The sequence below is a fragment of the Pogoniulus pusillus genome, chromosome 25 (genome assembly GCF_015220805.1).
Source record: "Pogoniulus pusillus isolate bPogPus1 chromosome 25, bPogPus1.pri, whole genome shotgun sequence".
NCBI lineage: Eukaryota > Metazoa > Chordata > Aves > Piciformes > Lybiidae > Pogoniulus > Pogoniulus pusillus.
Window position 1 is genome coordinate 13198990 of NC_087288.1, and position 27936 is coordinate 13226925.

Consider the following 27936-nt stretch of genomic DNA (forward strand, 5'->3'; position numbering starts at 1 on the left):
GTCACCTGCTATTCTGCGGATTCAATACTTTGCTACTGGCTATTCTTCTGCCTCTCAGCAAGACATCCATGTCTGGTATTACAAACATGCATAAGAATCAAAATGAGGAAGAAGTTATGTGAGGTTTTTTTTCTGGTGCTATACTGAGGGTCAGACCAAGTAGCTGTTGTCCTTCTAGCCCACTGAAGGCAAATATTTCTTTTGATGTTGCAGTACTAACTTCACATGCAGAATACAAAGCTTCTGTCTCTAACCCTTCAGTGGTGGTAACTGAAATGAACCACAAAACAAGCTTTAAACAGCATGGATAAGGCTGGAAAATGTCAGAGGGAGAATAGAGAGAGTTGAACATATAATTTTCTTTCACAGATTACTGACAGAATTTGTCATGTTCTTATGTTTAAGAAACAAATTTCTAATATGTATACTCCTGTCTTCTCTACAAAACTTAAAAGCAAACCAGACTGATGAACAGTCCTTGATGCATTCATCAAGCATATAAATGAATTAATGCTTCAGGTGAATACCTACATTATTACAACCTGTGCCTCTATTCTGACAGCATACCCAGCTATTACTTGGGCCTTTAGCCTGCTATACAGTGGTGCCTGCTTATGCAGCAGTCCAATGTAAGTAAAGCTGTGCTAACTTATTAAAATCTAACCCCTTTTGTTTAGGATAGATTGCAGTCTTATAGAACATCCACTTTATAAGCAGAATCTGGCTCAACACAGAAATGTAGAGAGCTTCAGCTGAATGACTTAAATGATGAACAGAAATGCATGCATTGCACAAAACCTCAAATCAGACTGGTGCCTGCAGCGCTGCCCTTAGCGGAAAAGAAGCCCTGGCTTTTGCAATAGACATGTGCTAGCAAACAGCCCCATGCTGTGGCCACAGCGTGTACTAGTAAAGCAACACACTACTGCGCCTGAGCTCTCCCTTGTCTCACTACATTCTGCCACGATATACTGAATGTTATTAACTTGTCATCAATTAACACATTTTCATATTAAATTAGTTTGGAATACTGGGAAGACAAGGAATTTTTCTGAGGCGTGGTAGATTTGGATTTTTAAGAAAGTGGTTTTATTTTATTAAAAAAAAATGCAGGGGAGAAAAAATCAATTATAGAAATTCTGAAAGAAAGGCTGCTGAGCAGCATCTGGTCCTGGCAGCCCTCTGGCAAACAGAACTCAGCAGTGTTCTGTAGCAGGACTAGTGGACATCCCACAGCAAATCATAGAATCAACCAGGTTGGAAGAGACTTCCAAGATCATCCAGTCCAACCTAGCACCCAGCCCTAGACAATCAACCAGACCATGGCACTAAGTGCCTCAGCCAGGCTTTCTGTTTAACACCTCCAGGGACGGTGACTCCGCCACCTCCCTGGGCAGCCCATTCCAATGCCAATCACTCTCTCTGGCAACAACTTCCTTCTAACATCCAGCTATATTTCTCCAGGCACAACTTGAGACTGTTGCTGGTTGCCTGGATGAAGAGACTGATCCTCAGGTGGCAACAACCTCCCCTCAGCTAGTTGTAGACAGCAATGAGGTCACCCCTGAGCCTCCTCTTCTCCAGGCTAAACACCCTCAGCTCCCTCAGCCTCTCCTCATAGGACTTGTGTTCCAGGCCCCTCACCAGCTTTGTCACTCTTCTCTGGTCATGTTTCAATACCTCAAAATCTCTCTTGAATTGAGGAGCCCAGAACTGGACACATTATTCAAGGTGTGGCCTGAGCAGTGCTGAGTACAGGGGCAGAATAATCTCCCTTGCCCTCCTGGCCACACTCTTCCTGATCCAGGCCAGGATGCCAGATGCAGTAACTGAGAAAACAACCCTGGAGCATAACAGTATTCTTGCCTAACCTTCTTGAAAACAAAGATTTTGAGACTTATTTTCTGAAAATGAAGATTTAAAGACTTTTCCAGGGGTCCAGAAGATGTAGGTACATATTTCTGTAAAGGATATTGCAGAATTTTTCTTTCCCTTCCAAGCTCCTTCTGACCTGATCCTGGATCTATTGCCTCCATCCTTTCATTCTATTTTAAGAGAGGGAAAATTTGCCTTTATAGACATTTCTGCCAGTATCTCCTTTATTTAGCTGCAGGGTGGAGCTACTCTGGGCAAAGGGAACAAACATCCTTGGTAGCCACACACTGTGCAGCACCGCATCTGGAGCTGGAAAAAAAGGTTGTTTCCCAATTTGCAAGCAACAACCATATGTTCAGGAATGAAGAAACACATACTCCACCTAGTCCCACGAGCTTCCTCTCTTTCCCCTGTGGCCTATTTAAAGTTATTCTGGTACTCTTTATTGGACTTCAGCTGTTAAGTGGATACCTTCAAAACTTAGGCTCTTGAAGCTAAGCAATTGTAAGCAAAGCAGGGGAAAAACTGAGCATACAGTAACTATTGTTTCCAGTGACTCATAGTACTCTTTCCCAGAGTGACTACCTTGGTGGCACTCCAAGACGCCACCCTTTAAAGCAGATGGTAGAAGATTTCTGATTTGGCATTATTATTGTGTAACACCAGCAATTGAGATGATTGTTTAAGGAAAGATAAAGAGACTACATTCCTGTCTCAAAGTTCTGGAGTTTTGTGGTGAAATTGGAAACTAAACCAACCCAACAAAACAGATGGGGACTTTAAAATGTCGATGGGCTCCTCTCAAATATGTAACGTGAATTTATTTTGCAACATACTCCTAGGCAATAATTTTCTGATACGTTATATCAGCACCAAAATTAAATGCTTTTTCACATCTGAAACATATAATTGCTTTTCCACACCAGACACTGAGGGAGGAGGAAGATGAAAAAAAATCTGGCTCAGGCTCTATATAAACAGCTAAAAATGTATCCCTGTCACTGTTATACAGACTAGAAAGGTCAGAAAGGAGCCTGCTCAGGGTGGTGCAAAATCTCCAGCTATATGGATCTGCTGAGGAAGCAGAGAAGGAATTTATTACCTAACTTCCTGTGGTTACTTGGTGAACCACATTGTTTCTCAGGTAACAACTTAGCAAAACATGACGAAGAGCAGCAGTTCCTCTCTAGTCTTGTATTTTAAGTAGCTTAAGGGAAATCATGCTATTGGGAGTGTCTGAATGAAATTTATGCAGCAGAATTTGTTGTCTTCTGAGTGGAATAATTACCCTGTCCAGAAAACAGGATGCAGAAACTAAGAAAACTCTACTTGTACTGAAGTGCAAAAGACTGGATTAGAAAGCCTTCCTTGTGCTCTTACCTTTAATTACTGCAACTGAAGAGATCAAACTATAAATTGCAATGTGCACTGCTACATAGCAAATAATTAATTGCATGAGTTGCTTCCTAAACTGTACAGTCATTGCTCAGAAGCATATGTCTTTAATCCTGATGTCTACTCTGTTGCATAGTGCACATGTGACTTTTGAGATTTAAAAAAATGAATTAACAAAAAGGTTCCAGAAATGAGAAATACGAAGTTGCTTTGCATATTAATACTGTCTAGTATTGATGTGTGCTTTGAAAGGAGCTCACGATTTTTCTTCTTACACGTGATTGCAAATCGTGTATTTTAATTGCAACGTCAAGACACATAGTCTTGAGAATATGCCTTAAACGGTGAGGCCAAACAGAAATTACATTTTGGAAGTTTACTTTAAAAACAACAGAGGCACCTAGTGGAGTGTGTGAGGATTGCAGCCGTCAGAGGATGCATTAATGCACAGCTGATTTTCTTATCATAGAATGATAGAATCAACCAGGTTGGAAGAGACCTCCAAGCTCATCCAGTCCAATCTAGCACTCAGCCCTATCCAGTCAACTAGACCATGGCACTAAGTGCCTCAGCCAGACTTTTCTTGAACATCTCCAGGGACAGCAACTCCACCACCTCCCTGGGCAGCCCATTCCAATGCCAGTCACTCTCTCTGGCAACAACTTCCTCCTAACATCCAGCTATATCTCCCCGGGCGCAATTTGAGACTCTGTTCCCTTGTTCTGTTGCTGGTTGCCTGGATGAAGAGACTGATCCTCAGGTGGCAACAACCTCCCTTTAGGTAGTTGTAGACAGCAATGAGGTCACCCCTGAGCCTCCTCTTCTCCTGGCTAAAGAAACCCATCTCCCTCAGCCTCTCCTCACAGGGTTCCAGGCCTTTCACCAGCTTTGTTGCCCTTTTCTGGACATGTGCCAGTACCTTAACATCCCTCTTGAATTGAGGAGCCCAGTACTGGACACATTATTCAAAGTGTGGCACGAGCAGTGTTGAGTACAGGGGTAGAATAACCTCCCTTGTCCTACTGGCCACACCATTCCTGCCACAGGCCAGGATGCCAGTGGCTCTCCTGGCCACCTGCACACACTGCTGGTTCACGTTCAGCCTACTGCTACTTACTATCTACTATCTATCTTGCACTACTTCTTCCTGACTTGTCTTTTGTGAATCAAGTGACAAATGCCAATGCTGTTTATGTTTTCTTAAGAAAAAGTGACTCTTAAATGTAGTGTTATTCAGGCATTGTGAGGCAGACATGATTTAGGATGTTTTTCAAACTGATCTAAGCAACTTGGGCTGTGGAAGCATTTATATGAGCAATGCTAACAGTGCCATTTCTTTGAGACAGGTGGCCAGTCACAGTGCAATTTATAGTCCTTGGCTGCCTAAGCTATTACATCCCTTATAAAACATGCTTAAATTAAGCATGCAGAAAAGTGATCTTTCAGTCAGCTGCCTGAACCAGCAACCCCTCAAAATGGCCCATAGGAAACACTATGCAAGTTTTCTATGCAGAGTCTTTTAACAGTGGTAGGTTGAAGAGTATAGTTTCCAAGCATTATCCACAGCCTCAAACTCTCTCTGACTTAAGTTTTTCTTTTAAAAACTGATGAGCTGAAGCAGGGTGTCTTCCTTCCAAATATAGGAAAAGAAATACCCCTTCACACTCTTTTATCCAATACTTCAGCAGTTAGAGGGCTTCCCCAGGGAGTAAGAAAGGAAGTTCAGTTTTCTTCTCTGCCTAGTAGAACATTTGAACATCTTATGTACTCCAAGGAAGAAGGCAATTCAGAAGAAATCTGAAAGCAGGCTGAACAAGAAATTCAAACTACAGCCAGCCTACAAAACATACAGAAAGCATGAAGGTCTAGGGCTTTGTCATGCGTTTCACTGCCATTTAATTTTTCCTTCCCCTTAGGCTGTAGGGTGGAACACACCACAAAAGCATCTGTACTGAGATATTCAGAAGACATTACTGAAGTATTCATAGGCACACTCCCCAAGTTTAATACCCCATGGTGGTTAGCCTGTTATCCCAAGAAGCCTAACATCACAAACTGGTTTGGATTCAAAGGGACATTAAAAATCATCTAGTTCCAACTCCCTGCAAGAGGCAAGGACATCTCCTGCTACATGAGGTTGTTCAAGGCCCCACCCAATCTGGCTCTAAGCACTTCCAGGCTTAGATTCTCTGCAATTTCTCTAGGCAACCTGTTCCAGTGCCTCATCTCTATCATGGGGAAGAATTTCTTCCTAACATTTAAACTAAATCTAGTTTCTTCCAGTTTGAAGCCTGTTCCAATGGCAATCACTTTCTCTGGGAAGAACTTCCTCTGAACATCCAGCCCCGGGCACAACTTGAGACTGTGTGCCCTTGTTCTGTTGCTGGTTGCCTGGGAGAAGAGACCGACCCCCACCTGGCTACAGCCTCCCTTCAGGTAGTTGTAGACAGCAATGAGGTCAGCCCTGAGCCTCCTCTCCTCCAGGTTAAACAACCCCCAGGTCCCTCAACCTCTCCTCGTAGGGCTGTGCTCCAGGCACATTTGGTGGTGGGGCTTTTCAGAAAGTAAAAATAATTCCTGCCTCAGTCAATGAATCCCCAACCAAATCACCCTCTCCAACAATTCTGGAAGCCCCCTTCAAATACTGGAAGGCTGCTCTAAAGTCTCCATAGCCTTTTCCTCTCCAGACTGAACATGGCTGTGATAGAGCTTTGTGTGCTAGTTTGAAGCAAGCTGGAATGTTTTGGTAGAAGAATTAGATAATGGGCAGTGAAATGAAAAACAATTGTGTCTACTTCTCTCACAGTCACGCTGAGAACTTTGGGAAGAAGAAAGACTTTTTCTCCATTTTGTTTCTCACTCTTGCTTTTGCCTTAGACCTGGTCACATCTCATTAACCCTGCACCTCCTTCTCGCAGTGTGGCTCCAAAACATTCCAGCTTGCTTCAAACTAGCACACTTTGTAATACCAAAGCAGTTTCTCCAGTACGCTACGCTGGCAAAGGCATCTTTATCACTGTGATCAGCTGGGCTCTGCAGTATGACTAAAGTGATAAAACTTGTATTTCCAGGGCATGCAGGTGAGGAAATGGCCAGCAAGTTTATTCCTAGGCTACTCCAGTAATTCTCACAGCATTTCAAAGTATGATTTTTGAGCATGCTTCCCTACTCTAACCAAGTGTCCTCACCACAACCCAATAGGTTTAAATAGAGCATGGATCCTCACAGCGCATTTTCAAGCTCTAGGCAGACTTCACTTAAACTGAAATATCTGGCTCAGATTTGCTTATTCCTCTCTTTATTCGAGTGCAGGAATTAATCATAAACCTTCCCTCACATCTTTAAACCACAATTTTATTACTTCCTCTGTTAACCGCACTGTCATTTATTTCCTCTTCAGTTTTCCTTCACTTGCAGTGATGGATTCCTTCCTCAAACTGCGTTCTGTGTGTTGTATTGCCATGTCGTCTACTTTTTCGCTCTCACGGGGGAAAAATGCGGGTGGCAATGTGGGCTTTGAGCCCCACGGTGCTCCCACCGCCTTTTGGTCGAGTTTTCAAGGAGTTGGCTGTTTCCCTGTTATTACTATTTACAGGACGTGAGCTTCCCCGTCCGAAGCGGCAGAAGCGCCGGGCGGGCAGGCACACTTGCTAGCTGGGGGCTGTGGCGCCTGCTGGCAGCTCTCCCTTTTAAAACAAACAAGAATTCCTCCGCCTTGGCTCTTTCTCCAGGCGTGACGCCGCAGTCGGGGCGGGCTCGGCTGGCGGCCTCGCCGCACGGACTGGACAGGAGTAGGCCAGGCCGGTGGCAACCGCGGCGGTGACACGGCACACCGCGGCCGCCCCGCCCCGCTCACCTGCTCGGCCCGGCCCCGCCGCGCCCCACCGACTCGCAGGCAAGAGCCCTCCTCGGGAGCAGCAGCAGCGCAGCGACCTTTCAAGCAGCGTCCCTGTCGCTGAGGGGCGGTGCCCTACTCCGCCCCGCGGCCACCGCCACCGCGGCGGGATCCCCGCCTCTTTGCAGCCAGCTCCGTTCCGCGAACGGCTGAGGCGTTTTGGCCCGTGCCGGCCGCCCTCTCCCAGGTGCTGTCGCGTTGCCATGGCGCTTTGCGCTCGGACCGGGCACGCGGCACGGCCTGGCCGGGCCTAGGCGGCAGGGAGCCGCAGCGCGTCCGGCCGCCGACCCTCCCCTGCTCGCCGGCGCTCGCAGGGGACTCTGTTGGCCTGCTGGCAAATCCCCCGCCGCCTTCTTCCCCGCCGCCTTCGCCTTGCCCCGCCGCTGCTTCCCTCGACCCCGAGGTTCCGGCGGCGGTGGCGGGAGGCGGCGGCGGGCGCCGGCTGGAACAGGCGGCGGCGAAGATGGCGGGGAATGGCGGAGGCTTTGCTGGCGCAGGGAGCGGGGAGATCATCCAGCTCAATGTGGGCGGCACCAGGTGAGCGAGCATTGCGGGGGCCTCCCCGGGAGTGGCTGGCGGGCGGGCGGGCGGACGGAGGGGAGAGGGCACAGGCCCGGGTCCTGCCACCGGGTTGCTCCTGTCGTGTGCGGTGGCGGGTGGCCATCGGCCAGTCCCGGAGAGCGTAGGAGAGGGAGGGAGCCGCGCTCCTTTCGGCCGGCCCTCGCCTGGAGTCTACCCGAAGGGAAGGGCTACTTGGTCGTACCAGGTGGTGGTGGCCCTGCAGCGGTTCGTCGCAGTGCTGGCTCCCTTGGGACCTGTGCGCTGGGGGTCCGTTTTCTGGTGCTGCCTGTGAGGGGGGCTGGTTGAAGAGTCACCCAAGCACGGTGTAGACACGCTGAGCCAGGGGTACGTGGAGGCAGACAGTGGAAGTGTGGACAGCCCTGCCCGGTGTCTGCCTGCAGCGTCTGGAATTTCTAAACACGTATTCCTGTAGTGTTGTCTTACGAACTCTGAGCGTGCTGCTTTTTCTGGAGTAGGGGACAAGCGAGCTTTACTTTGCCATCAGATAGGGAGGCTTCTAATAATCAAGGTATCAGCAGCCTGAAAATATTAAAAGGGTTGATATGATAGTGTTAGCATCAACTAAAGAAAGAAAAAAGAGTTGTATTGTGTTTGAATGTACAGTGGCAGTGTGGAAGATGGCATATGTGGACATCTTGTCAGGCTGAGACAGAGAATTGTGGGACAGCTGTGATCAGAATCTGTGTGATAAATAGAGCAAATGTTCCTGTCAGAATGCTCAGGCATAAAATCCTTGAGATTCCCGTAGCTAGTAATTATCCAAGTAATGTGTCTTCCTGAGTCTGTGCACAGTGTAGCGCTAACTGTAAGTAGTAGGAGCCACTATTACTGTTGTAAGAATTTTCTTGCATTACTCAGAAGATAGACTCGTAATTAAAGTGTGTGCTGCAGCCTTTTCTTGAAGGAGGGAGCCATAAAAATCGATGCAGAATTCCTTTTTTAAATAGGGCATTAAGAACCTGGTTCAGCAGAGAGGAGTTGCTTATAACTTCCGTAGTAGGCAAACCTTGCCATTGCACTAAATAAGTTTCTTCAGTGAACTCTGTCTCTGAAATTATAGGCCAGTTAATCGTTTAAGTTTTTGTTAAAGGTGGAATGACAGAAATGCTTCAATCTCATAATTTTAAATACGTGTGACTTACAAAATGCTTCCACAGAGAATTGTGTACACGGTGTGAACTGAGGAAGAAATACACATCCTCAGAGGACTTGCCAGCATAGAGAAGTATAAAGAATAAGACAAGCTAATAACCATATACATTTAATTTCTTATCAGAGATCTAGATTCTAGTCAGCAGGTATCATTTGGATGTAAGAAGTAGAAAATGTGTACACAGACATTTCTCTTTTAATAGGGAGACAGTTTGCAAAAGTACTAGTCTGATGTGTGAAAGAGTTTGGTCTTTTGCCAGTTCAGCTTCCCTTGGGTTGCCTGTCCTGTTAGAAAAATAGATCTGAGCTAGGTTTTTCAGCTTGCAAAGGCAAACTCTTAGTGGAGTGGCTGATCTGGACAGCGAGTAGGGGAGCACAGACTACTATGCACATTTCCTTCTCTTTGTTAGTACCTGTTACCCTTTCTAGAAACCCGAAACTCTTAGTTTTTATGATGGAGTTGTGTGAAAAGGGCAGATCGGTGCTGTCCTCTGTCTTTGACACCAGCTGACAGCAGTTAGACTTTGTAGCGGCTTGTACAGAGATCCAAACTTTCCGTGTTGTCACATTAGGTTCTCCTGCTCCTTGGAACTGCCAGAGCTTCTTTATTGTGTTGATCCAGTAGTTGAGCGTTTGTGGATTCTTTTGCAGGGAGCACAAACATTTTGCAAATTAGAGTACATAGAAATTATGGTAACAACTTGAATGAATTTTCTTGACCCTTTATCTTTCTCTGTGTTTATAGAATTACTCTACAAGTGTAATAGACAATGAAAATGTTTTAAAACTGACACTTTAGTGTGCCTATTTGCAGTAGCATGTATTTTCTTTAACATAACTGTAGGCTTCCACCTGCTTAAGAGTGTTTGAGGATATTGCTCGGAGTTTGCCTAATTTTCCACATGTGATGTCTATCTAACCACCCAATGTTACCTGCATGGTGCTGCAGGTAGGCTTACACATATAAAAATGTCACAGGCTGGGCTTCTTTCTGCATCCTGGGAAGCTGCACTTGTCTGGTTATGTAGAGCAATGTATCTGTATTAAAACTTCTAAAGTACATATTTATATGAGGTATTGCCTACTAAACTGGTACTGTAGTGCCAAATCACAGACCGAGGTTCTTTATGCCACCTAAATCCACTGATTATGCAAAGCAGTAAATTTTCAAGGAGATGAGCATGGAATCACAAGGAAATGAACATAGGAAGATTTTGTCCTGTCCTCCTTATTTTGTAGCTTGGTCTTCCAGCACATCTTCTGGTCCAGAGTGTTAGCTGACTTAGGAGGTCCTAAAGTGGAACTCAACTGGTCAAAACACCAGCAAAACTTCAATTTGACACCTCTGAATAGTTAACTATGAGCCATGTGCCTAAACGTTCCTCCAGGTCAGAAGATGGACTGTAGTGCATACAGAAGATAGTACTGTTTCATCAAGTATCAAACATTTATTCAAACATCTTGAATGTCTTCATCAGACTTATCTATTGCTTCAGAATTAGACTTTATCATTCAGAGGTGTAAAAAACCAGCCAGTTAGTTGTGGTTGTATTACTTTTTCCACATCTTTCAACCTATGCACCCCTTCCTGTGAAACCAAAAGTCCTCTCAGCTATTTTTTGTATTTTGAGCTAAAAAAACCCCTACAAAGTTGTAAAACACTTAAAGTATCAGACAATAAAAGTCTGCAGCTTGCAGAGATCTCTAGAAGGACTAACTGGTGATTCTACATCTATCCCCATAGTTATCATCAGTGTCTCAACCTTGGATAAAATTCTTGTAGCTTTATTTTCTATTATGCACATACTATAATACAGTTAACTGAACCACCTCTTAAAATAGAGAAATGATTTGTATTGTTGATGATAAAAGCAAAGCAAAACTGCAAATACGCTTAAGTCACTTTGCATTTAAATAGCAAGCTGCTTTGATTGTCGTTGTTTTGGAAAAGACTTTGTGCACGTTTGTGCTTAGAATGCTGATACTGTAGATTTTCTGTTAAGAACAGATTTGTCATTGTTACACTTGCTGTGAACAGCTACACAATCCATGTTTTATGCAGGATAGTAGTTCCGTATAGCCTTTGTGTTTCTGCCCTGTCAGAGTTATAAACTACTCTTTTTGTTTACATATCCTTTCTCTCGGTATTTCTTGAAAATACAAGCAGATAAATTATGATTAAGTACGTCTATGGAAAAAATGTTCTTGTAATGTATTCCTGTACTATGTGGAAAGTTGTTGTGGAATTTTACTCCTGTGGGAATTTTTTTTTATTGCTATTAATTAAAGGGTCCCCAAAGTTTTCTTATTAGTGATACTAGTAAAAGGATATGCAACAGTCAGAGAGCTGATGTAGAGTATAAACTCTTGTTCAGGCTGCCAGTCCAGTTGTCTTCTTCATGTTAAATTAAAAACCAGAAGTATAGAGGAGTTCACAGTTATTTGTTATGTAAAATACTGTCTTGCATTACACAGAATACTATAATTTTTATTCTTTTATAATATTATTCAGAGTAAACATTTTCTTTTCACTCGTGTTGTGGACCTTGGGCCTCTCTGAGAGCCCAAATAGCAAAATGGCTATTAATTAAAATTATGGTAAAATATTAACTTGAGGCATGTTGCAGAGTGTAGCAAAGTTTGAGTCCTAGTAAGCATGATGTGCAGTTAATGAGGAATGTAGCACCCTGTTAATAAACTTATATTTTAGTGACTGCTTTTTTTGGTTCATTTAACATTGACAGAGTATGACAAGCAGAACAACCTGGTTGATTCTATCATTCTGTGCTTTGAACAGTGTGTTATGTGTAAAGAATGGCACTCTTGGAGTCCCTGGACAGTCTTGCTTCATGCAACCTTTCTGACTCTGTGCAGGCACTTAAGTGTCCTCAGACTTCCCAAATCCCTTGGATATCACCTTTATAGAATAAGTTAAAGTGTTTTCATAAAGCAGACTTCCTTAAAATTGTACAGCTGATTCTAAACTTTTAACTTTCATTTCCTAGGTTCAGCACTTCAAGGCAAACATTGATGTGGATTCCAGACTCCTTTTTTTCCAGGTATTTGTAATACATCATCACATTAAATAAAGACTAATTAACAGTAATTAAAAAAAACCAAACCAACATGTTCTCAATTGTTAATATGTGTTGTAAATAATGCTTGGTTTTTTTTCTCATTTTCCCTTACCTCAAACAGTTGGACAGATTAATTTGAAAGAAACTGTTAACCTAAAAAGCATCTTCTGTCTTGAATGATGCTATGGCAGCTTGTACATGCTGAAGAGTTGTCACTTTTTAGATGGAGTGTTGTGGAAATAAGGCTCCAAATTTGCAAGAAAGGGAAATTCCACTGGCTCTTTACTGTATCATCACTTGTGATCTTGCTGACTATACACAGTAATGCTGTGTTTAATGGTTTTCATGTTATTGCTGTACCTTGAGTTAACTCAGTGTTTTGGGGCTTTTAACTTGTTAACTCTGTTACGTTTTTACTACCATTACTCCTGTAGATTTTGCTGCTTAACGTTGGTACCTGAGTAATTTTGTGCTGTAGTTGCTGTGCTTCTATCAACCCAGTTAATCCTAAACACATAAATGGCAACGGAAAGGCTGGCAACTTTGCTTCCTTACATGTCATTATTGTAGTGTAGATTTCTTTCTCGGGAAAAGCCTGGCACCTGGCATGGGCAGCATTACCTGACCTGCTCCTGTTTTACTGAACTGTTCAGAAATGTCACCTTCTTTGAGCTGTAGCAGAAAAGGCACAAGGAGAAGTCCCATGCTATTTCCCAATCTGTTAACACTAAAGATACTACGTAAGGAGGTCATTCTGGAAATTTTCCAGTGCTGGAAAATCTCAGAGGTAGCTGTCATCCAGACTTGGATGAAATCTTGAAATAAAACTGTTGCTATTAGTTGGCTGCTTTTCTGCAAAACAAGTTTTTGGCATTGAGTTTTCTGTAGATCTAGAGCAAAAGTAGTTTTATCTGTTGGGAGAGAAGCTTGGAAGTAAAATTGTGCAAGAGCTCACCCACACAATTCTTACCCATATGTCATTGCAGAATGAATTGTAACTCTTCTTACTACAGCATCTTTTTTACCTATTTACTGCATAGTAACAAACTGTGGAACCCTCTGGGTGCCAAGGAAAACCTTTCCATTCTTTCAGGCTAGACCTTGTGTTTGTTTTCTTTGGGAATCTTAGCCTTCCCTGAGGTTTGCATGCACTGCTCCTTTTTTCAGGAGAAATATTTGACCCCCCCTCAACATTCTGCCTTGCCAAGGCAGTCTTTGCTCAGTTACACTGTTTTATCCAAATGCAACCAATATGAGGAGAGCAAACTGACCGAGAGTGTTGCTCTCATGTATTTGTTTTAGTACATTTCTGAGGAATATCTAAAAATGCTTTCTTGTGTTTCAGTTTACTGAGTGGAAGAATTTCAACACTGAAGGATGAAACTGGTGCTGTGAGTAATAAACCTATTGATAACACATTAATTTACTGTTGGCTCATTCCTAAAGAGTATTTTGCTGTGGATACTAATAGGAGTTACACTGCTGGAAATATAATTGACCTCTCTGGGTTTCTTTGTTCTCATCATCATTCCAAGATACATTTAACTGGAATGGTGTATATGTTGTTGTGTTTATTTGGCATCTTGCAGACAATGCAGAGGCAGCAACTGTACTTTTTTTAAATGAAAAACTGCTAATTGGCACATTGCAGAGGGAGGTGTAAATTGTCATTACATAGCTATTGCATATGTAGCTGAGTAATCCTGATATGGAAACATAGCTCTTGTTGGCCTATGTTTATATAGCCAAATGGCTGTTTCAACTCTGTTTATATGATACTGTTAAAAGGGAAGCTATACTTCAGCCAATGTTATTGAGTGATCATAAGGAACACAAGGACTTTGTTAGAATTGCAGAGTTAATTGTAATTGATTTAACTAAAGCCAATTCTAAACATCTCTTGAGGTCTTACTACATTTGGTGCATCCTGAACACATGATAGAAAGTGAGAGTTCCCGTTGTCCTTTGTGGAGACTGTAGAACTTTAAGTACATGCGTGTATTTTGTTTGTCTGCTGCCTATATCTCGTCTCCAACTCCTCTTTCCCATGCTCAGCATTAAAAAGCATTTTAGTTGACAGATGCTTTGTAGTGATGCTGAAGTACAGCAATTTCTCTTCACAGATATTTATTGATCGAGATCCAGCAGCGTTTGCACCCATTTTAAATTTTCTTCGCACAAAGGAACTAGACTTACGGTAAGAAGTTATTTCAAGTGAAAGCTAAATTGAATAGGTGCATCAGAAAAACTTAGAATTTGTCAGTTTTAGTCATCTGTTTGGATGCTAAGTATATGGCTCAGCTCACTTACAAGTTTTGAGCCATGTCTAGAGTATATGCATGGTGCAGTGGAGTCAGAAATGGTAGCATTACATTTTGTTAGTGGATTCTTGTAATTTAAACCACTTCTGGGCAATGTGTTTCTTCATTGTTTCTGTATCCTTACTCTAATGAAAGATAAATATTAAGATCACTTTGAAATCTCAAATGTCAACATGTTGAGTGGATTTGGTGGTAACTGTAAACTTGGTAACTTGACATTCACATGTAACATCTAATTATGTGTAGTATTTATATTCAAGGTATTGACTCGCTTTGTCCTTGTGGTTTTTTGGTTATTTGTTTGTTTGGATTTTTCTTTCTCTAGGGGAGTCAGTATTAATGTTCTCAGGCATGAAGCTGAATTCTATGGAATCACTCCTTTAGGTAAGTTGTTAGCTATTTGAATACGAGGTCATCTCATATTAGCTATTTGAATACGAAGTCATCTCGTATTTATTAGTGACCCACTTACAAGTTTTGGGCAGTTGTGATCCTGAAGGTTTTCAGAGTCACTGATATAGAAGGTTATTCGAAATAATGTAGTGCTTCTTAGGAAGTAAATCTATGGTCATATCTGGCTTTCCTCCTTAGTGAGAAGGTTGCTATTGTGTGAAGAACTGGAACGCTCATCTTGTGGCAGTGTCCTTTTTCATGGCTACCTGCCTCCTCCAGGTATTTTTGTGTTTGTGGTCTGATGTTGCTTGCAGTCACTTAAGCTTTATTTTGTGGGTGTGACTGGGGGTGCTGAGGTAGTTACCCTAGCTGTCAAGCTGTCCAGGGAAGATTTTCCTATGGAAGTATTCACATGAATGGTTGAATCAAGCATTGTTCTGATAGGACCCAAGGCTTATCTATATGCCATATGAAATGGCATATTTAGAGTAGTGAGCAGGCAGTTGTGGCATATTAAGCAGGCTGTGTTTGGTGGTAGACTAGAATAGAGCTTCTACAAGTAGATTTCAGTTAAGTTCCTGTTCTAGTGGGAGGTGTCCCTGCCTATGGCAGGGGCTTAGAACATTGATGATCTTTGAGGTCCCTTCCAACCTAAACCATTTTATGATTCTAAGTGTTAATCATAGAGAGGTTTTTTTTCTTTCTCAAGGTACAATTACATTAGATCACCACAGAATAGCTTTCCTTAATCATATGAGTACTTGCTAGATTTTTACTTCTCATTAGAGTCAAACACAGTTGATGTGTTAACCTGAAGTCTAGGGAATATCTAGCCAATTGTTGACAAGTTTTCTGGAGGTAGTTCCTTAAATTGTAAATGTCAATGTTGAGAGCAAAAGCATTTTCTGTTATGGTATTGCTTAATTCTTACAGCAGATGAATTAGACTTTAGATCAAAATACACAAATATCAATCCTTTATTTGGAAAGTGAATGAATATCTGTTGTATTGCTGAAGTTTGTGAAGTGGGACAAAACCATCTCTTCTCTTTTATAGGTATTCCCAGTCGTAAAATAAATAATACTGGGCCACTGACTGATGTTAGAACTGGTCAAAACTGCTCTGAGAGTGAGAATCATGGAGGTGGTGTTCAACCTACACTTGGTGGTTCTGGGGAAGGTACAGTCAGACTAGGTGAGTGTGATGGTTTGGGAGTTAGCCACCCCCCCCACACTTAAGAAAATCACCCAGACTAAACTCAGACATCTGGAAGTTAAAGAACGAAGCTATATTTACAGCTTAGCACAATATACACACAAATATATACAGTTATATACAAGTTAATACAGAAACACAGTACCCCTCCCAGAAACCATCAGAGTCTGCAGGAGGGCTCCTGACCCAATCTCCTCGTCCCCATCCTTCTTTCTCTCCCTTCAGAAATAGCCAGATCAACTCGTGTATATCTCACGTCATAAATCAGGAGATCTGAATTGAGATGTCAAAAAAAAAAGACAAGGAGGTTAGAGGAAAAAGGGTTAGGTCAGATTAGAGTTAAGGCAGAGGTAGCCACAGAGCCACAGAAAGACGGCACAGCCAGAAATGAGAGTTGAGCAGTGTGTGAGAAGTGTCTTACCTATATTTTGACTAGTTGCATTTCAGAGCAGAAGGATGGATGATATAGGGTACATGTTTTTTTCTTCTCACAGCTAAGGATGTAATTTCTGTCAGTAAAATATTACAATTAGTCTCAAACCAGCACAGTGAGAAATGTAGTTTTTAAACTAAACCCAAAGATGATTATCACTGGGAATTAAAAACTGAGTGACTATTTCTTGGTTTAGTCAGTTATTTTATGCTTGCCTCATCTTAAATTGCTGAACACTTAACTGTTATATAGGAAGTAGTGTTTAAGTTAATGCTCGCTGCTGCACAAACAAGCCATGAGGCTTGAATTCAAAGTTCTTCATGCAGACCTAGTATGGTCCCTTAGTCAAATACCTTACACTGTAGTAAAGCTACGATAAAAAAAAGACACTCTAGTGTCACTTTGGTTTTGGTTCAGCATCTCCTTCCTGCTCTTACATGTCTCTTGCTTTGGGTGCTTCTCTTGCCCTGCAAGAGTTGAGTTTTTAGAATAAAGTCATCTTCAGTTGTTCAACTATTTGCAGTGCTTTCCATATAAAGTATACAAAACCCCTAAGTAAGATAGGGTTGAATTCTGTCATTTCTGAGCTTTTGACTTTGCGAGCCAAATGAAGCTGTTAGAAGTATATTTCTTGTACAGTTGTGCAAATCGTAGCTCTGCTAGGAAAATCTAGAGTATGTAAAAATGTGAGTCTATAGCCACATAATGCAGAAATGAGTCTTGAAGATCAGTTGCTGATTCTTCTCTGCAAGTTGCTGCTGCTTGGAAGAGGGCAGTCTCAGGGAAAATGAGATAGAAAATGCAGTGTTTAGGTATTAGTTCAGTGTATCAAGTCCAAGAGCTGACTTGGAGAAGTACCATCCAGCGCTTCTGCCAAACCTAACATAGTTGCAGATTGGAAGCAGACATGGTCCTGCTAGAAAATAAATGGAGGGGCTATAGGAATTCTGACATACTGGAAATTTCAGTTTGACAGTCTGTAACAATAATACAAAGTTGTACCAAACATTTGGAAAGAACTTTAATTAGAGAAGGCATTGCTTCTTATTGGATAACAATCCTCAAATTTTAACCAGTTTATCAGGCTTTAAAACCAAGGCATGTTTTATTAACACTTTTCATACAAACACTTGCATTCCATGTAAGAACTGTAATAGTTGTAAGAATTGTGAGAAGTAATATCACCTGGAATCTAGCTTGAGAAACTTGATTATCAAAGTTCCTGTTTCATATCCTGTTGGAGAGATGTATCCTGTTCTAGATGTCTTTGGTCATCTTCTGGTGCCTATCACTTTTTTACCGACTTCAGCTTTGTTGTTGTTCTTAGGATTTCCTGTGGACCCCCGGAAAGTCCTGATAGTAGCTGGCCACCACAATTGGATAGTAGCTGCCTATGCCCATTTTGCTGTTTGCTACAGGTATGAGTATAGTGGCTTGTCAGGTTAGAGGAATCTAAAAAAGTGATAGTGATGAGCAAAGTAAAAAGTTTGCTTTGTTCTGAAATGACAGTAGATCATATTCAGTCTGCTGCTATAAATTGGAATTGTCACTTTAGCTTCTGCAAATAAACTGCTTGTTAGGAATTCAGATTTTGCTGCTCTTAAGTCAATTATTGATGCTGCTGTAAAAGTAATGCTGCTTCAAAAGCCAGTGTGAAAGCAGGCTTTCAGTGTGGGTTTGAAGACTGAAAAGTTAGACTTTCAGAGAACTTGGAACAGTTTGTAGATTTTTACTATGTAAATGATATACCTTGTCTTAAATTGCAGGGTTTTTACCTTAGCAGAACTGTTAAGCACTTGCTACTTCACCTGGATTGGATGGCTGAAAAATGTCCTTAAATACCTTCTACACAAACTGTCTATTTTTTAAGATCAGGTGACAGTGACACCTTCCTATTACATAAACTCTTTTTAGTTCACACACGGTGGTTTTGATTTAATTGGTAACTGTCTTTTCAGTGAAATGTATGTTTTAGCAAGATCTTTTGCCAAAAGCAAGCACTGCTGTCATAGTGTGGTTCAGAAGCAGAAGGGAGAATAAAGAGTGTAATGTGAATAACTTCTTTACTGCCAAGCTGAAGCCATAGTTTGCTGCCTTTTTCACTGTATAGAACACTAAATTACTTGCTTTACTTTGTAACTTAAATCACGTTGACTTTGTCTCTTATATTCACCGGTGTAATATGATTTGTTTTAGTTTGTACTTGATATAGCTTTTCTTGCTCTACTTAAAAGTTCTTGTTTTCTATTATGCTTAATATGGCCTGACTGGAGAAAGAGACAATGATTTGCAATTGTCTCCAGGCCAGTTGTCCCCTCCTTAGGTTGTTATCTCTGTTTTCCTTGGATGTTAGCTCACATAAGTGAGGGACTCTGTCTCTTTCCTGCTCGATCATCTTCTCACTGAGATTGTTACCGTTGAGCTTAAGTCATTAGTGATGCTTTTGATCTCAGGCTTAATTGGTTCCTGAAAGAGGGCACAGGTCAACATGCCAATTGAAAATGTTTTTCTTGGTTTGAATATGGAACTTTCAGGAACTCTAGGAATACAATGGTGGAATTGTATACACACAGCCTGTTCTGCTCTTAGGCAGCTTTGGTAACACTTTTTCCCCCTCTTTTTGCTGTATCTTAGTGCCTGTTTGTTTTTTATTGCTTGACAAATTACTATCTTGGATATCTACCGTCTGAGGAGACGACATACATGTACAACTACTTCACTGTATCCACAAATCCAAATATAGTTTGCTTACACTATTATGCTGCACTTGAATGATGTAATTATTAGATTCTTGTCAGGATTATTTTAACATAGCATCATCATCTGAATTTCAGTCACTTCTCAAAGTTTAAGTGGTAATTTGTAGTGGACTGGACAGTCAATTCTGTGCAGTTAAAAAATAAATATATTCAGATGCTTACTTGACAACTTTTATGCTGCTTGCAACAGACATTATGTAAATACTTAAAATAATTACTTTAATAAAGATTACTATTTTAGTAAAAAGCTACAGCAAAGCACAGTGCATCCTAAATATAGGTTTTTTTCCCCTTTGAAGTATGACAGAATTCTTCAAAACTTGATAAATCTTGTGAGAAGTCTTGGTTATGTTTAAAGACTTATGGATATTGCAGTTCTGCTGTTACGTTGCTTCAGTACAGTTTCTTCTGTGTGCTGTATGTGTAGAGCACAGGGAGCTGTCATGCTGCAGAATGCAATGCTGAAGGGAAAGAATGGCAAGTGGCAAAAAATAGACACGTTTCTTCTTTCCATGTTTATTTTTATACAGTGTAACTACTTAGAATTACTGTGGTCTAGCCCAGTTGTGAAGTGTCTAAATTGTTGCCTAAACTTAAATCAGGTAAATTGTACCTTTCTGGCATCCTAGACTTCTTTAAGGTTGCAGAGTCAAACAATCCTAAAAACCAACTTATAGTCAATTCAGTATATAGCTTTTTTACAATATACTGTAAACCAAAAATGTGACTAGATAGCACATCTTAATGCTAGAGCATGATAGGTGTCTTCTAGCAGGTTGTGTAAGACATCTTGCCTCCAGAAATGAGTAGAAATTTCTTCTAAAGTCATACGCTGAACCTTATCCTTTGGCTAACCCAGGCTTTTGATTGGATCATCCACATTGGTTCAGGCTTGGACTGAGATTATCTATTGCTGAATCTCTAATGTTTGCTCCCTGTTCCTTTGTTTGCCTTTGCAGAATTAAAGAATCATCTGGATGGCAGCAGGTATTCACAAGTCCCTATCTGGACTGGACAATTGAGCGAGTGGCTCTCAATGCAAAGGTGGTCGGGGGACCTCATGGAGACAAGGACAAGATGGTTGCAGTTGCCTCGGAGAGTAGCATAATCTTGTGGAGCATTCAGGATGGTGGCAGTGGCAGTGAAATTGGTAAGTAAATTGTCATGAGTTTTTTTCTTTTATGTGTATATATGTGATCAGAAAGAAGGTCATGTGATCAGCAGTGTTTGGCAATCAGTTTCATAGAATGACAAAACAAGATATAGGAAGCAGTGTATTGGAGCACATTACCTTGCTTCTCTGTGCTGGAGGAATCTCTTCTCAGAAAAGGTAAAGGTGGATAATTAAAGTCTGTTTACTGAACAGATACTAACTAATACTGTTCAGTTCAGCTTGAGGTTTTGTGTTAAACTTTTCACTGGACTTGCATTTGAATCTAGGCCGTAACTCAGGGGAACTGAATTTCTGAGATGGAAAGCTACAGATACTGAGAGATTCTATTTGCTTTGCTTTGCTTTACTAAAGTTGTATTTCTACACATGATAATAAGAAGCTTTTTGTTCTATCAGATGTAGTTCATAAAGGTAACCTGAAAATTAAAATCTCTTCTTTTTGTGACTGGAGTGTCTCTGTAGAGAAGAAATGCACATTGCTGCTCTAACCATACAGGAATTGCTGCTTGTACACCTTGACACTGAAGGACACAGAATTAGGGAGGCTTTAAAAAGATCAAGACGACATTTTCAGAAGAAAATATTCCTTAGTACTGATCTGATGGCTTGTCTGACTAACTGTTGTTCAAATGCAGCTTGGGTTTAGGAGGCAGTGAAGGGAACATTACTATTAACTTCCTGTAGCCTAATCCCTGGAGTTTTAATTGCCCCTCTTGTGCCAGTAGTGTATGTTTTCTCTGGGTTTTGCATACTGCTAGCAAAGTACAACAACAGTTTCCTTTTATCTGAAACTTAATGCTGATTAATTTGTTATGAGATGTATTTCCACAGTTGAAGTAATGACAATTAATGTGGCCATTAATTCAAGTCAAAATGACCAAATTAGTTTTGATCCATGTGCTTTCAAAGGAAGAGCTTACTTGAAAGGTGCTCTGGTCATTTCTAGCCTTATTACCAGATAATACTGTTTTTTTGGTGCTTGAATGAGTGGAAGCATCAAGTCAGACTTGAAGATGGAGGAAAGTAAATGTCTTCCATGAGATAATACTGCCTTTTTGCTTGTGACTCTTCAAGTTCATGTATGTAATCATGGTCAGCAGAACAGAAGAAGAGCTTCCATGGTATTAATTTACAGATAAAAAGGTCTGAAAGGTGTGTCTAACAGTTGAATGTGAAGTACTTCTATTAAAGAAGGAGTAAATACTGTACTCGAGAAGCCTTTCCTTCTGTAAGGCTTCCCTTGACCAAATTTTAGTGACCAGGAACTCTTAGCATGTGTGACAGCTGTACTCTTGTAATAGACATTGCTTTAAGCACTGTGCTGTTACATTCCTTCTGCATTTTCTGGTTTGACTTAGCTGCTCATGTGGCTGTGGAATTTCCAATAAGAGAAATGAAGCAATGTCTCATTTTTGGAAATCAGGTGCAAAGAAATGCAAAACCCATAAGTGGACTTTTATTTCAGGTGTAAACTCTAAAGTATGCCAGGATCGAAAGGTTCTGATAACTTGGACTACAGCTGAACATGGCAGCAAAACTGGACAATACACTTTAGTTACTAAACAGGCTGTAGTGCTTTGAAGTGACTGTAAGTCAAAAGGAATGTGTCTTGGGGCTAGGGGGAGCAGAGAGAACGTGCCTTACAAGATTGAGTCTTTAGTGCAACTAACTGACCAAAATGTACCATTCCTTTTTTGAATAATAGGTCATGCTACTTAATTTGGAAAAAAAAAACCCTCTAGAACCTGTTTGTGTTTAATAAATTATCACTTGAGGCTGTCTTGTTCCCATGTAGTGGCAAATGCTTGCAGTCTTCCTTTGTGTTTGAGAGAGAGAGTACATTGGTATCAGCTTGTGAAAGAAACAACTCGTTCCAAATAGTCACTGGAGCCTGTTGTCACCATTCTCAGAAGAGTGTGTGGGCTGGCATTTCTGTGATGGAGCTCTCCCAGAGCACTCTCTCCTTTCAGTATTACTTATGTTCGACACTGCTGCTGGATTGCTGCTGTAAGCAGTGTTTTACTGAGAGGGACCCTTAAGACAAGAGCCTGTCATTATGTATAGCGTTGTCTCCCCTGTGGATGGGTCTCAAGATTGTTGAGCCTAAGCAGGACTGACACTTCAGATTCCTCCAGACCATTCAAGCTGTCTTCCTTGATTTCCTTGAACCTCATCTTCCTCTGGAGTAATCAATTCTAGTTGTTTCTGTATTTTTTTTTTTTTTATTGCCTTTTTCATGTGCCTTATACTGCTGAATTTTATCTGCATCACATACTCTGGAAAACAGTTTAGCATCCTAATTAAAACACAATTATATACTGAGCTTCCTCCTTGAGGTGTACCTGAAGGCTGCTTCTTGGTTAGAAATGGCACTCTGTTTGCCTGAATTTGGCCAGAAATAATGTTGGGAAGTTTTCCAGCTATTGGGTACTCTTGTTTTGAAGATTTCTGCTGCAGTGAAATTATATTAGTGACAAGTAATATAAATACACAGAATGAGCAGTATGGAATAGGAAACTCTTGAGTAAAGCTTGACACTTGGCAGTGTATTGTATCCCCTGTAGTAATGACTTATGTAGTTAGCAGGCAGTAAAACTTACTCTGGAATTAATTGCAAACTGAGTTACTTATACAGGCAGTTTGCTGGACTTCATAGGTGCCAACTTGGAAATTATCTCAGGCTCTTTTAGTTTGCTGTAAGTTTTAAGTAGAATGAATGGACAAAATACAGTACGCTGTCCAAGTTTGCAGTTCAGTTGAAAATACCAAGACTAGAAGGCTCTAAAGAGAGGACAGATCTTGTGGAAAAGCTCAGCTGTTAAGATCTACCATAGTCATCAATATCTGGCATGCTTTGCAGTGTTCCAGTTTTTATTAAGTGAAATGCTTTTGATGCCACGTTTGCCTTATTCGGAAGGCCAGCATTTGCTGGTAAGTCTTACCTTCCACACCTGGAATAGTATGTGATGATGAGTGGTGAAACTTTGCCTACATATCTGTGATTTCTAATAGCCTGTAACTAAAGGTAAAAGATCTGGAGATGAAAAGAGAAAAAAATAAATAGATTTTTGCAGCTGCTTATTTTTCTAGGTTCGAAAGACAGATATGAATGCATTCAAGTAGTGTCCCATTGGAGTTGTTCCATCTTTTCCCAAGAATAAGGATAAATGCTTGTAGCCATATTTAGTTTCTAAAAATATATTTTCAGACTGCATCTATTTGATTTGACTTAAAAAAAGAAAAAAGGGAGTGGTGAGGACTTGTAATAACTTAAAAGGTAATTGCAGACTAGTACGGAGTAAATTTGTGTGGTGAATGCCAAAAAGTTACTGCTTCTTAAATGATGCTTAAAAGTCACAGATTAACAAAAGAAACAGAGAAACTCCCCAACAAACCCAAACACAAAACAACAAAGTCCTGCTTTGCTGTATTTTTTTAAGGGTTATTTTTTTATGCCTTAGGATGTATAAAGCCATTGAGAACTTGATGGCTGATAAAAATACGAAATGCATATTTTGCAGTTTCTTCTTCCTTCTTTTGCCTACTTTCTCCCTCCCAAGTATTGAAGGCATCAGCAGAGAAGAAATCATTTAATGGAACCCAGTTTGCTGCTTGAATAGCACCTCATCTAGCACCCTGCAAACTCAGTTTTGGCTGTTCTTTACTTGTTGCTGTAGTAAATGTGATATATGATAATAGTGGAGAGATTCCATTGTTACTGTCTTTTTCTCTTTATTTTAGATGAGCTTCACAGACTCTTCATTTTTTGTAGGAGTGTTCAGTCTCGGAGTCCCTGTAGATGCACTCTTCTTCATTGGCAACCAGTTGGTGGCTACAAGCCATACAGGGAAAGTAGGAGTGTGGAACGCAGTGACTCAGCATTGGCAGGTGTGTTCAGTTCAGTTTTCTCTGTTGCTTTTAAACCTGGTATGTCTTTCTAGTAAAAAGAGACTAATCTGAAAACATGTGTGAAATACCTGCTTGTCACAGATATTTCAGCCTTGACTTGTGTTAGGGATTTTGCTACTTTGTTACCTGAATATTGTGCCTGTGGGCAAAATCGTTTGAAAGCTTATAAAAAGCATCCTTGGTAATACCACCAAATAGAAGGATGTGGTATGTTTTAGGAGTAATAAATGCCAAGAGTGTGTGTGTATTTAAACTTCCTTGTGAATAACTAGATTTGTCAAAATTCACTGGGATCATAAAAAAACAATTATGGGGACTGTGTGACAGCAATTTCTGCACCATCAGAAAGAGGAAAACAAGAAAATATGATCTGGGAATCTCAAAGGTTGCTTTACAGTGGGAGACTCTTCTTCAGAAGAAATATGCATAGTGCTTTAAAGATGTTTGTCTTGGATGTGGATGCTTCTGGCTGCACTGACTTTATTCCTGCTGTCAGGATGCATATCAGATATACAGACTCTAAGGATCTCTGATTCTGATAAGACAATCGAGCACTCATGTGAATAACAAAGCTTGTAGCACGGCCAGCCACACATCTCTGTGCTGCAAAACTTGGATACAACTAAAAAATCCCCAAGTTGCCTTGCAAATCTTGAAGCAGAACTGACCTGAGGCTGCTGCATTGTTTGCTGACTAAGTTCTGATTCAACCTTTAAATGACAGTACTGCTAACAAATAACACAGATAATAAGCATGGGATAGCAGCAGACAGACATGTTAGTATGATCTTGAATTAAGCAAAACATCATTTAAAGCTCTATGGATGCCTTGCAAAATTGTCTGTTAAGAGACAACTTAATGCTGTGTGACAAGCTGGCATTTGACAATATTTTCTAAAGGAGCAAGTCATAAGGAATAAACCCTAATGTCCCATTCATCATCTTTGTTTCCAGGGGGAGCCACAGAAATCTTTCTGATCACATTAATAGTTCTTCAGTTTGACTGACTGTTCCTCTGGTGATATTACTCCTTGTTGAAGAGTAGTAAATCTTTAAGAGCGGCTTTTATGTGATAATCTCCTAAACCAAATTGGTTTTGCTTTTTTTTTTTTTGGCTTATTTTTTTCCCAAGAGGATTTGAATAGCTTGCTTTTAAACAAACGAACAAATCACCTGAACTAAAACAACAAACAAAACTCCAGGCAAACCCACCTCACCGAAGTGCTTTCTGTACCTCCTGCTTGTCTGTTAGTAAGAAGGGGGAAAAGATCTTCTTGTATATATTTGGCTCCCTTTTAGAACACATCCTTCCCTTACAGATCTAAATGGCAGGGTTGTATCTCTGCTCTTAAATACTAGACATCCTCATGAGGAATTTAGTGTAACTGCTTTCCATGGTTGCCTGTAGCTCTGAACTGAGCAGGTAATTATACTTGCTGCGGTAGGAGAAGTTTTGAGGAACAGGCTATGCCAGTGCCCCATTACATTCACACTGGTAACTGTGTTTCCGTTCAGGCTTTCTTTCCTGATGCCTTTCTAAATTCTACTTTAAGGAAGCTGACCTCTGCCTCTAATTGATGTTCACATCTTCTTCCTATCTTGGAGATTTAGACAGAATAGATGAGAGGTGGTTTTCCTAGTACTTATTCTTCTGGCAGTGTTTCAGTTGCATATAACAAGAATAAGAGGTTGTAAGTGCTAAATACATCAGTAATGAAATTCTTGCATAGGAGAGCTTAAAAGAAACAGAGTATTTAGTGTTATAGAATAAGAGGTAACATGAAAGCAATAGAGTATGACAGGAAGGCTTTGTCTGTGAAATGAGTTTTCTCACCAGCTGTGCCTTACTAGTGACTGTTGTACAGTGTTGCTCTGTTTTGAAATTTCACGTCTTGGCTCTGGTGTTCCTAACTTAGCTGCAGAAGAAAGGGCTTTTTTAACAGCCAGCAATCTCTGCTGTTAGCAGCTTTGTGGATCCTCTTGTTCAGGCCTCTCTTTGCAGTTATGTCTTCTGCAAGGTCATGAGTCAAATTGTGTGTCTGTTGCTGGGTTGTCTCTATCTTCACATGTTTTGTAAACTTGCAGATGAGAGCGCTTCTGTATATACCTTTGATCCATGGAATCAGAAAGCACCTTCATCTGTAGACCCGTAGATGCTGAGACTGATTAGTTTCTTGCCTTTCTACTCTTGTACTACTTTAAAGTAGTCTGGGAAGAAAAAAATACTTTTGAAAGCAAGCTCTGTGGCCTAGATTGTTGGATACCATTTTTAATTAGGTGTCATATGAATGTGACTGTGGAACGAGTAGAGTACTTCACAGAATCACACAGTTGTCAAGGTTAGAAGGGACCTCAAGTATCATCTAGTTCCAGCCACCCTGCCATGGACAGGGACACTTTGCACAGAGCCATATCCAGTCTGGCCTTAAAAACAGCCAAGGATGGGGCAACCTATTCCAGTGTCTTACCACCCTTGTAGTGAAGAACTTCTTCCTAATGTCTAATCTAAATCTGCCTTCCTCTAGCTTGGATCTGGTCTCCCCAGTTCTGTCACTACCTAACACTCTAAACCCTCTCCTGCTTTCTTGTAGGCCCCCTTAAGATATTGGAAAGCTACAGTAAGATCTCTTCTGAGCTTTCTCTTCTCCAGACTGAACAACCCCAACTCTCTCAGCCTGTCCTCCATTGCTTATCTGTCCCACCTGAGGGAAACAAGTGCTCCTTTTGATTATAAATGGTGAAGAGAGGGCATTCTTAAGCCCTTACCTGAAGCTGTAAACCAGCAAGTAAAATATGACAGGGCTACCTCTGAGTTTACTTGGTGTGGATGTGTATTGGCAGTGGGAAATCATAATGGCCCAAGCTGTTTTTCTGCTCATTATATATCTGCTAGAGGTTGAGATAATCTGCAGGGGGACCAAGTTCTGAGGGTAAAGGAAGACTTGGAGAGTTGCCATCCAGTTCCTTTGCCCAGCAGCCTCTTAAGGAGTTGTCAGAATGGGAAGAAGGAGGAGGCCAGAAAGTGTGTTACTTTGCATATCAGGAAAAAAAGAATCCCATTTTGAAGATAATGGTTTGGCTGCAACACGCTAAACTCTGTCTTGATATGGATCTTGTCTGTGTACTTCTGCTAAACTCCATGACTCAAGATCCACTTTGGTTAAGGAATGGGATCTACTAGCAGTACCTTAAGAATGCCATTGCATTTGTGAGTGGCTGCACAACAGCTTCAGGCTAGTGCCAGTCTCGGGTGCTTTTGAACAAAATGTATCAAGAATCTGTGAAAGCTGAGAAAGTAGCATCCTAACTGCTGGAATTACTTATTTTTGTTTCCTTCTGTTTGCACTAGGTTCAGGATGTTGTTCCTATCACAAGCTATGATACTGCTGGGTCTTTTCTGCTTCTGGGCTGTAACAATGGCTCTATCTACTACATAGGTAAGAAATAACAAAGGAGGTGATACTGAGCAGCTTTGTTCTAAAAGTCTAGTTGGTCTGAATTGCATCAGATCATCTCTGTGTATTCAGAGTAACAAACAAATGTCTCTTTCCCACAGACATGCAGAAGTTCCCACTGCGAATGAAAGACAATGATCTTCTGGTGACAGAACTGTACCACGATCCCTCCAATGATGCCATAACAGCGCTCAGTGTCTACCTCACACCAAAAACAAGTTAGTGTTGCATCACGGTCTCCTCAGTACAACCTGTTACAGATTAGTGTGGGTTTAAGGCACTGGGATGTCTTAAAGCATAGAG

General features: G+C 41.0%; 1 protein-coding gene across 2 annotated transcripts in view; it reads left to right on the top strand.

Annotated features, from left to right (window-relative positions):
• Positions 1 to 27936, top strand: part of KCTD3 (potassium channel tetramerization domain containing 3) — a 97951-nt gene that overhangs the window by 61817 nt on the left and 8198 nt on the right. The window contains exons 2-13 of one of the 2 annotated variants that reach the window (XM_064164503.1): positions 7002 to 7702; positions 11905 to 11958; positions 13322 to 13367; positions 14100 to 14173; positions 14623 to 14681; positions 14889 to 14969; positions 15747 to 15884; positions 17666 to 17756; positions 20057 to 20247; positions 24043 to 24158; positions 27528 to 27615; positions 27735 to 27851. In XM_064164503.1, the coding sequence (XP_064020573.1) occupies positions 7629 to 7702; positions 11905 to 11958; positions 13322 to 13367; positions 14100 to 14173; positions 14623 to 14681; positions 14889 to 14969; positions 15747 to 15884; positions 17666 to 17756; positions 20057 to 20247; positions 24043 to 24158; positions 27528 to 27615; positions 27735 to 27851 (1129 nt within the window). In that variant the 5' untranslated portion in view covers positions 7002 to 7628. The remainder of the gene's footprint in view (positions 1 to 7001; positions 7703 to 11904; positions 11959 to 13321; positions 13368 to 14099; positions 14174 to 14622; positions 14682 to 14888; positions 14970 to 15746; positions 15885 to 17665; positions 17757 to 20056; positions 20248 to 24042; positions 24159 to 27527; positions 27616 to 27734; positions 27852 to 27936) is intronic. The other variant, XM_064164504.1, reaches the window with a different exon arrangement.